This window comes from Zophobas morio, unplaced genomic scaffold (assembly GCF_036711695.1).
Source record: "Zophobas morio isolate AGI-343-1 ecotype UQ-CSIRO unplaced genomic scaffold, CSIRO_AGI_Zmor_V1 ptg000002l, whole genome shotgun sequence".
Lineage (NCBI taxonomy): Eukaryota > Metazoa > Arthropoda > Insecta > Coleoptera > Tenebrionidae > Zophobas > Zophobas morio.
In genome coordinates this window covers 20,977,106-20,988,251 of record NW_026972107.1, presented here as the reverse complement: position 1 = coordinate 20,988,251, position 11,146 = coordinate 20,977,106, and the positions used below count along the sequence as shown (strand labels likewise).

Sequence of the window (11,146 nt, the reverse complement as noted above, 5' to 3'; positions counted from 1 at the left end):
ATCAGCCTCGCCCATGCTTTATTGTCGCGATCATTATCATTAATAACAGGGTTGATATTGCGAGACTGTCGAAAAGAGAAATTTTACGTAGTCCCGGTGAAATTGGTCTATATTTAAATCATTCGATATTATGTCATTGCAATGCTATCTTATTTAATGTAGAAGATGCCAGTTTAATATACTTTCTTCCGCTGCTGCAGTTTTTTTATTTCTCTCGGAGAACGCATGAATTAAAAGCAAATAGCTTACTCCGACGATCTTGTTTCTGGATTTAATAGAATTTTATGTAATTTTAAATGTATTTCACGAAAATGAGCAAAAACGACTGAAATAATAACTTTGGAAAATGTGTTTCCTGGAATGCATCGACGATTATTTTACGCAACAAATTTGCATATAACTGGTACAAATGGAAATAATTATTTTTGAGAACAATGCAGGTGATGGTAATCTCTTCATCTGGGTCTTTGTAGCTGTTTTTTTGTTGTTTTAGAGAATGCATGCATTGCTGCATTTCTGAATAAATACGTTTTAGTGTGATATTTAATTGGTACAGTAATGATACATAATTAAAAAAAAAAAATTGATTCGGCGCAGGTATGCGATGATTAAAAGAAATGTTTGAGTTTTAGTAGTTTCTGAAACAATAAGAAGCTAAGAGGAGGGGTAGAAAAGGGCGTGTTTGGAGAAAGGAGATCACCAGGAAGTTGAAGATATATAACGAGCTGAACCCCTCATGGACACACACACTCTCACTGAAACTGTTGACCAAATCATCACGCAGCAGCATGAAATTCCTCACCGTGAGTAAATTTTTAGTGTCAGTGCTCTTGTGAATTTGAAAAAAGCGGTTGCTAATATTAATGAAAGTGATTAACTGCCATCTGTTACCGTCAAATTTAATTGCACGCTAAAGCCGTCTCGACGGTTTATGTAAATTTATTCTCGTTCGAATTGGACGCCTAAAAAGCAATAAAATATAGGATAGTGCTGCACGACATTCTGTACTAATTAACTTTCATTTTCGATTTGTTCCCAGTTCACATTTCTTGCTTTGGTCGCTCTCACCAGTGGCCAAAGAGTTCAAGAAAAACGTGGAGTTGTTGCCGATCAGCAGGCCTACACCGCTCAGGCGCCGGCCGCCGCCATAGCTTACACTAAAGTGCAGCAACCATTACAAAAAGCCGTCGTTGCCGCAGGCCCTCAACCTCAGTTCTATACCCAACAGGCCGCCGCCCCCGCGGCTTACGCCCTTCCTGCCCAGCAGCAATTTCAATATCAACCTCAAGCACAAGCTGTCGCTTATCCCCAACAAACCTTTTCTAAATACGCCGCCGCCGCTGGCTTCCAAGACACCGCAGCCCAAGGGGTAGCTAAGGTACTGTATTGGAACATTGTTGTCGGATGCATATTATTATTATTCTGCTCTTCTGTCTAAATTAAAAAAAAGAGGAGCTGAGTAAACGAAAATGATGAACTATTAAGGGTAATATTTAAAATTCGTAAAAAGAAGAAGGTGGAAAAATGTGTAGGGCCTTGTGGCTATTCCTTATTTAACAGCAGACAGAAATTCAAAGCTGTATAGCGCTTAAACTCAAGATTTTTTCAGTGAGGGTACCATTTTTACTTTGTTTTTTCGAACAAAGATATTTTAGGATTTTGCAAATATTTTTCATAATTTTTTATTTTTTTGCCTTTACATATGAAATCTGATACAGAATAGTTTTTTTGTGTCAGTAAAAAACACTATTCACTTTTATGGCAATATTCAAATTTTGTGTTCACTTTTTGTTTTCATATTTGACTTTCTTGTAGATATTTTTTATGTCTTACATAAATAATTTTAAAATGCGAGGATATTTTTAGATTTATTTGGTACTGTTTTGGCGGAGACAAAAAATAAGATTTTTCATGACCACCAACTTAAGTAGTTGTTGCAATTAGCTGAACTACTTAATCTATATAAAAAAATAATTAATTAATTTTTTAAATATAAATTGTTCTAAAATTATTTGTAGCTGTCTAATAAAAAGTTTGGATAATTACAAGATATAAAATAACCGTTAGTAGGTACTTAGAAAAACCGTTATAGACTTGGCTGCAGAGGTTATTGTCTTTAATCATCTTATGACGCTCTACTTTGTTAACTGCTCACTTAAGTCTAGAATCCAGCCACTGAAACAGTTTCGTCATTGAAATCACATCTGAAAGTAAAAGTAAGTGAAAGTTCAAGCTAGGGCGTCAGATATGTGTTTATAACAGACCCAATCGTTTTTCAAAAGGTTCTGTATAAATGAATAATGGATATATTTTTTTGGTTCATCGTTTAATATTTTTCACAAAATTTTCGTATAATTTTTGTTACATACATATGTGCCATTGTGTCTAAAAATGTAAAACGAATGTAATTTCCTTTTTTTTTTTGTTTTTTTGTGTTGAATATTTTACATAGTTAAATCAGTAAAAACATTACATTTTAATAGTAACTGGTTAATTTTGATATGGTTTGGCAGAAAATCTTTAAGAATCGCATTTTTATTTAACATCAGTTTTTTTGTGAGATAACTGCCATGCAATATTTTAGACAAGATTTTGACAGTGTAGAGCACATTTTGTTTTTAAATGTTAGTATGTCTTAGCGACATTAATTAAACTTTTTTTCACGTAGTATAACAGATGTTAACCTATAATTCGGTTGTATTTGTTAATTCAGGACGGCAAATTGAGCAAACCAAAAACACGACTATTGCAGAATAAAGTTGTAAAACAAAAAAAGAAATTCGTGGGAGACCATGAAATGCTAAGTACGATTTTAGTGAAATTTTTTATTTGCTTTTCTCTGTATAAGAATATTTTGTTAGCGATAACGTAAGTTAAACATTTTTTATATTATTTAGAAGAAGGAAAAGTTCATATTTTTGTAGAAAGTCGCATCTTAACGAAGGTTTAGTTTTTCTGTTAAAAAAATTACTCACGATTTTGAAAGTTTTTTTTTCTATATAAAATTTGCATATGTGTCTAGAAACTTTGTGACTAAGATGAACATGATCAAGGGACCTGCTTGATAATTGCCATTAATCATGTAGCTTTGAATATTACATTAACTGTTAACAATTGTGTGTTAATGTGGTCATTAATCTGGTTAACGGTTTACTTAAAACGTGTTCGTATTGTCAATTCTAATTTGAATTTTAAATAACTTAAAAAATGATGTGCAGAATAACTGCGAAAGTGCTATTTAACTATTGTCACTTAAAATTGTTTGCCAACGAGTGTAAAAAGTTTTAATACCTTAAATCAAGTTGTGCATACCTTTCACGTAAAACAGGGTGATAAAGCCATCAAACCTAAATGAGCCATCACTTCGTGCAAGTCGATGCCTCGAGGTCAGTTCACGCACCTCACTTTTACATGTTGCCGATCATGAATATTCCGATCGAATTCTAATCGCTTTCTTTCTAATCGGAGCAATTTAAAAGAAATTAGAAAGCGCGAAGGTCGTTACATTCACCTTGACCTCTGATGAAAATCGTTTCCGTGAAAGTGAAATTGAATTTTCAATTAATTATTTCGCAGGTGGCTCCTGCCGTGTACAGGCAACCGTTCTCGCTGGCCAACGACGTCTCGTCCTTCACCTACTCTAGTCCCGTCGTGACTTACAATAACTTGGGACTTCTGTCGCAAGTAGTTGGAAAGATCGCTAACCCTCCAGTACAAGTACAAGCCAAAGCTGCTGCGCCCGGGGCACCAGCTCCTGCCGCCTACCAAGCTCAAGTGCAAGCTGCTCCCGCTCAACTAGCTTACGCTCCCACACAGGCCAAGTTTGCTCTTCCTGCCGCTCAGCCGACTCACAGGTTTGTGTCTGCTCCTGCTCCTCAACAGTATTTGGCGCAAGCACAGCAACAGGCTTACGTTTCCGCCCCTCAAGCCCAGACTTATCAGGCCGCCCAGGCATACTCGGCACAGGCTGCGCACGCTGCACAGGCTGCGCATGCTGCACAGGCTGCTCAGTCGATTCCTCAGTCTCTTTATGCTCAAGCACCACAACTCTACAGCGCAGCTCAACAATCCAAGCAAGTTAGTGCCGGAGTCGCATATGCTCAGTAATTTGGTGGATTTTAGTCACTGTTGTACATACTTCCTAGTAGCTAGACTGTTAAGTTAAGGCAATACCTTTTAGTATTATCGCGAGGTGTTATTATTTAATAAAGGTTTTTTTAACTAACTCAGTTTCTTTTTTTAAACTCTCTGAAGAAATTTAGTTTTCTTTTTTGGAAAATCAGGGTATATTTTTCAGCCACTACCACCTTTCCTTTTGTTTGAAAAGTTAATAAATTGTATCCAACATATATTTAAAGTTTATAATGTATAATTTAATGAGTCTTCTAAAAGATGTTTATAAACTCTGTAAGATTCCAGAATTAAAGAAGATGGTTAGTGATTATAAAAAACATATAATAGTTACAACATAAAAAAAGGTTATCCAAATATTTTAGGGAGAATAAGCGAAAACTAAAAGAGATGATTTTAATAGATTAAATACTAGTAAGTTCAATTCGAAGGACATTTATGGACTTTCACAAGAACTTGTGAATTTTGTCAAAGATATCTTTATTTTTATATTTACGAAACTGTTTAATCCCAGGTGTCCCAGCGCACCTGTTCTACTCAAATATCTCAATTGTTTTAAAACATAAAAATTTGAACTTAGGCATGTTCAGTATGTGTAAGTAATACAATCTATTAAATGAGTAGACTATTGGCATCGCATTAGCTTCAGTTTCACCGAAAATGATATCAACTTTTTCTAAATCTAAAAGAGTACAGTTTATAGTACTACAAAAGAGAGCATATTTTCTCTTTTCAATAATATACGACTCGGTATAACAGTATTCATCTAGAAGCTTTAAAACGCTTGTAAATAAATAAATAATAATAATAAAAAAATACGGTGGCGTTTTTCAAGCAATGTTTCCTTTTATTTTCGTTTTCTGGTTTGTCACTTCTAGATTAAAATAAATAAAATATTGTAGTGCCAAAAAATGGAAAACGAAAGATTCAGCAATGCTGAAAATTTAGGTATAATACTTATTTACGGAGAGTGTAGGCGAAATAAAAGACAATCCAGAACATTATAGGAAGAAAGATTTCATTTCATTTACATCAAGCTTTAAGTACCACCTGATTTTGAAATAAGATTGGCTTTTATTGCTTGGCTAACGGAGGCACGTGAAGAGGATACTCGTTTTAATAATAATGGAATTGTGCATCGACATACTTGCCATTACTAGCCTTCAGAAAATCCTCACTGGCTACGAGGAAGTAATTTTCAACACATTTGGGATATCAACGTTTGCTGTGGAATAATCAATAGTCAATTGTCGGACCTAAATTTTACGAAGGAAATCTAAATTCGCAAATTTATTTGGAATTTCTTGTAAACGAAATTCCTGTGTTATTAGAAGATTCTCTATTTGTCGTTAGGGAAAAAATGTATTTTCAGCAAGATGGTGCATCACTACATAACGCGCCAATAATAACAGATTATTTGAATGATACATTTCCTCATAGATGGATTGACAAAAATGGAGCAATTTGGTGGCCTGCCAGATCTCCAGATATAACACCTCTCGATTTTTTGTGGGTCTACTTAAAAGATAGAGTGTATTAGCAACCTCTTAAGCAAAGAATTAGGGTAGAATGTGATAGGATTAACCCAGAAATGTTACAAGTAGAAACAAGTAGGGGTCTACTTCATCGAAAGAATGTTGTTTAGAGGCAGAAGGTCGTCAATTTGAACATTTAATTTAAAGTTATTATTGTGTTTGTATGTTTTATCTTGCTTTAAACTTTGATTTTATTAAAATACTAAGTTGCATAAAACATTCAAGTAAATAACATCGTATCATGGGATATATCGTTGAAATGACACAAAAGGGCACTATTTAATGTATTGAAACGTTATACCTTTTTGTATTAAAATTGTAAGAAATTTTAAGTCATTTTCGGCGAAACTGAAAGCTATCTATCTAATAGGCTGTGTTACATTTATTGAACATGCCAAATTTCAGTTTTTTATGTTTTAAATTACCTAATTGAGATATTTAAGCCGAACAGGTATGCTGGGACAATTTTAGAAGCAATAGGATATACGGAATCTATGTGTTATTAATTTGTTCTTCAAATGGTACTCCATTATCCATGATCTTTAATATGGGTTGCTTTGGACAATGGTACACCATCGATTGCATAAACTGACATAGCACTGTATTTTCTACGAGTATACGCAGCTACAGAACATTTGGCAACATTTTAAAATTATTATTATTATTATTATTATTATTGGTCATAATTAAGTAGAGCTCTAATGAGCTATAATACTCTCTAGAAATATTCGCATCAAATTATTGCCACATATAAAATTTGTCCAATCGGTTTTGAATATATTTGTATTTTCAGATTCAATAATAACAGTAGGCAGTTTATTCCAATCATTAATTAGCCTTATAGAAAGAAAATTTCTTCTGATATTCGTTTTACATTGTGGTGTTGATATGTGTAATCGGTGTCCTCTTAATCGTTCACTTTTCCTCAAATGGAAATAATCAGCCCCGTCTTTACCCAGTCTTAGAATTTTATACGCATATATTAAATCACCTCTTAATTTTCTTTCAGATAAGGAAATGAGGTTCATACTTTTTATTCTTCTGCTATATTCAGGTCTTCGTCTACTAAAACACCACCTTGTAAGTCTTCGTTGGGCATTTTCATAGGTTTCTAAATCTTGTAATCTGCTCGGAGACCATACCACACTTGTAAATTCAAGAATTGGTCTAATGTACATTTTAAATAATTGTGCCCTGATACTAATGTTTGTTTTAGCGAAGGATCCATCTAAAATGTACATTCGCGAATTGGCTTTCTTTACTTGCCTTAAAATGTGATTCGTTCATGATAATTTTTTGTCAATTAATACACCTAAATCATTGTGCTCCAAAACCTTGGATAAGCTGACACCATTAAGTACATAATTTTTTTCTGGATTATTTTTTCCAATATGCAGCACTACACATTTTTTTGTGTTAAGTGGCACTCCCCAATTCTCACTCCAGTTAAAAATTTTATTTAGATCGTTTTGCAAGTTATACGAATTTGCAACATCATTATATAACTTTATATCATCAGCATACATTGCACAAGAAGAAACCATGTCATGTGGAATGTCAGCAACGTACACAAGAAACAATTTGGGCCCTAAGACCGAACCCTGGGGTACTCCACTTATAACATTATAAATGTCACTAAGCTGTTTGGAAACTCTAACACAAAATTTTCTGTTAGTGAGGAAAGACTGTATCCAAGCCAATAGAAGTCCACTAACTCCATAAGCTCTCAGCTTTAACAGAAGCAGATTTAGAGGTACCTTGTCGAACGCTTTAGCAAAATCTAAGTAGTGCGACGAAATTCCGGATGAGAGGGACGGACGGTCCGGTGACGGTCCGGAATCTCGCCGATAACGTATGGGGTGGCGGCGTACTTGGGTGCCAAGCTTTGGGTCGACTAGTATCGCTGATATCAGTAACACGTCTGGTCGACCAAGCTTATGCGGCTACCTTCACGCCGCCGGGGGTGGCGCCTTCGGTCAGGAGCGACGGTCGCTCGGGCGCCAGCTCCCTCTCCGGGGGAGGGAGCGCCGGGGTGCTCTAAAGCCGGAGACACGGAATTCAGGTGATGAGCCGCCGCGAAAACCCGAGAATAAATAAAATAAAACGGCAAGAGATATTTTACAATAAAATAGGGTTTATTCCCTGCCACCAGCTACACGTTCTAAGATAATAAATCTTACGGCTAATCAACTTAAATAACTACAGAACGGTTTTACAACAAAAAAAAAATTAAATGTCCGGCACGGTCGTTCCTTCTGGGCGACTTCCTTCAAGCCGGGCTCCTCTTGGCTCTGGGGGCGGCGACCTTGAACCTGGAAATCGCGCGAAGACGGTACGGCGACCCGGGAGGGGAGCGCGGTGACGGTAACGACGCGTGCACGACGGTGTCGACTTTCGACGGTGACAAAAAAAACGCGGTGACGGTGACACGGTTTCTCGCTCGGGGGCGGCGATTCCAAAACCGGTACAAAACAGGCAGGCGACCCGAAAAGGTACTTACGGTGGTCGGAGGGTCAACTGCAGACTTTATCACACTTCTCAAAAACACTCTTCACCAGGACAGCAGCCACACACTTCCGCACTCTCTGGAGTTGCAGGGAAGAATCCTCTTCCGCCGCGGCGGCGCGGCGGTCGCCAATTTACCCCCGGCTCTCGCGGTACGCGGCACGGTTTCCGGCCCGCGAAAATTCGCTTCGTTACACTCCCCCCTTTCGTCGGTAAAAAAAAGGAGTGTAACTTCTTTTTTTTCTCTCTTCGAAGACGGCTTTCCTTCCTGTGCAGCTCTGGTGGACTGAAGTTCCGGTTCAGACGGCGGGGTCCGGGACTCGTCAGTGACGGTGGTGTGTCTTCAACTGTCTTGGGGCAACTCGGAGTCATCCTCGGAGAACCGTTTCAAGTCCTTGATGTGAATGCGGCGGTAGATACGTCCCGTTGCACTTCTCAAGTTGTACACAACCGGCGAGACCACCTTGCAGACGGTGTACGGCCCCGAGTATTTAGGGGCGAGTTTCGCCGCGAAAGCGTTGGCTCCGGAGGACAATGGATGCTCGCGTCTCATTACCTTATCGCCCACGTGGCATTTCCATTCCCGGTGGCGAAGGTTGTAGTGGTGGCTCTGCGTGGTGAATGCTCTTGCCAAGTTCACCCGGACTAACTGGTACAGCTCTCTGAGTTTGGCCAAATGCGCAAGGAAGTGCGATGTCACGGTCAGGGACTCTTCGACGGTGGCGTCGGGATCGTCGGCCAAGGAACGGAGCAGGCATTTCGGTGGGTCGAGCTCACGACCAAAATTCAAGAACGCTGGTGAAAATCCGGTAGACTCCTGTCGAGCAGTGTTGATGGCGAAAATCAACTCCGGGAGGAACTGATCCCAAGTCCGGTGATCCTGTTCGCAAAACTCGGCGATCATGGTCTTCAGCGTTTTATTAGCTCTCTCGACGGGATTCGCTTGCGGTGTGTACGGTGGTGTGAAGCGGTGTTGAATCCCCAAGTCGGCCAGAAGCGAATTGAAAGTTCTACTATCGAACTGGGTGCCGTTGTCGGTGATGACGGTTCTTGGGCATCCAAAACGGCAGATAATATCCTCGTAGAGTGCTTCAGTGACTGCTTTGGCGGACGCTCGGCGAATCGCACGGCACTGCGTCCACTTGGTGAAGCGATCCTGAAAGACTACTAAAAACGTATTACCCTTTTTAGAGCGGGGCAGCGGTCCAACTAAATCGGTGCTGACAGTATACCAGGGGTAGCGATTCGGCGACGGTTGCATTTTTCCTGGTGGCTGCTGCTGGGAGACTTTATACCGCTGGCACTGCAGACAACCTCGGACGTGTTTGGCAGCATCACGGAACATTCCTGGCCAATAATATCGGTGAGAGAGACGGGCGATGGTCTTGGCGATCCCCAGGTGACCTGCTGTTGGCTCATCGTGGTTTTCTCTCAGGGCGGCCTCTCGAGATGGCTTTGGCAAACACAGCTTCCAGGGGTCGGTCATGCCAGGTTCGGTGAGGTCATTCGAATCCCAGAAATGACGGTACAGACGACCCTCGCGGATGCAATAATCAGGAATATTAGTTGGATTCTGTCTCACTTCTGCAATCTTCCGATCATACCAAGTACAGCCCGTGTCGGCGTCAACTGTGTAGAGTTCTTCGGGGGCAACTTGAGGAAGCGGATGGCGAGACAACGCATCGGCAACTCGGTTCTGAGATCCCTTACGATACTTGATTTCAAAATCAAATTGCTGGAGGAACATAGCCCATCGAGCAAGACGGCCAGCGGGGCTTTTCAGGGAACTCAGCCACTTCAGCGACTGGTGATCGGTTACGACGGTGAAATGGTAGCCCTCCAGGTACGGACGCATTTTCTCCACGCCCCAGACGATGGCGAGGCACTCCTTTTCGGTGACCGAGTAATTCTTTTCGGCGGGTGCCAGCGAGCGGCTGGCGTAGGCGATGACTCGCTCGCAGTCGTCTATCTTCTGCGTCAATACAGCGCCGAGACCCAAGTCCGAGGCATCGGTCTGGAGGACGAACGGCTGGCTGAAATCTGGGCATGCTAACACCGGTGCTTCCGTCAAGGCTTGCTTCAACTGCTGGAAAGCGGCTTCCTGGTCATCAGACCACTTCCATCTTTGGTCTTTGCGAAGTAAGCGTGTCAGCGGAGCGGCCGTTTTCGAAAACGATGGGATGTACCGGCGATACCACGAGATCAACCCCAGGAACTGCCGAAGTGTACGGAGATTTGTCGGTGGGGGATATTTCACCACGGACTCCACCTTGTCGGGGTCGGTGCAGATGCCGTCAGGGGTGACTACATGTCCCAGGTACTTCAGTGACTTACGGCAAAACTGGCACTTTTCGGGGTTGACTTGGAGGTTGGCCGCCCGGAGACGACGAAAAACCTCTCGCAGGAGTGCCAGGTGTTCATTGAAGCTCTCACCAAGGACGATGATGTCATCGAGATAGACTAACACTTTCGGCTCTAAATCCACGCCGATGACGACGTCCATCAGGCGCTGGAACGTGGCTGGAGCGGAGTGCAGTCCAAATGGCATGACGGTGAACTGATAGAGCCCGCGGCCTGGAACGGTGAAGGCGGTGACATGCTTGCTATCGGGAGTTAATGGTACTTGCCAATAGCCTTGCTTCAGATCCAAAGTCGAGATATATCGAGCACGACGGAGCTTATCTAAAATAGCATTGATGAACGGCAGAGGATATGCATCCTTGACGGTGACATCATTTACTTTTTGAAAGTCGATGCAAAACCTCGGCGTACCGTCCTTTTTCGTAACAATGACGATCGGGGAACTCCAGGGGCTGTCGGAGGGCTCGATAATTCCATCTTCGATCATCTTATCGACCTCGGCGTCGATGATCTCTTGCCTCCTGGGGTTTTGGGGACGATAGCGCTGCTTAATCGGTTCCACTTCTGGTTTTAGTCGGATTCGGTGATGGCAAACCGTGGTCGGACCTCTTACA

General features: G+C 40.9%; 1 protein-coding gene across 1 annotated transcript; it reads left to right on the top strand.

The window, feature by feature from the left end:
* Window positions 1-735: 735 nt before the first annotated feature.
* Window positions 736-4,225, top strand: LOC135122483 (nematocyst expressed protein 3-like). The gene is made up of 3 exons (XM_064046686.1): window positions 736-803; window positions 1,040-1,378; window positions 3,577-4,225. Exons 1-3 carry the CDS (start codon window positions 789-791, stop codon window positions 4,105-4,107), a joined length of 885 nt encoding a protein of 294 aa, XP_063902756.1. The 5' UTR covers window positions 736-788; the 3' UTR covers window positions 4,108-4,225.
* The last annotated feature ends 6,921 nt before the right edge of the window (window positions 4,226-11,146 follow it).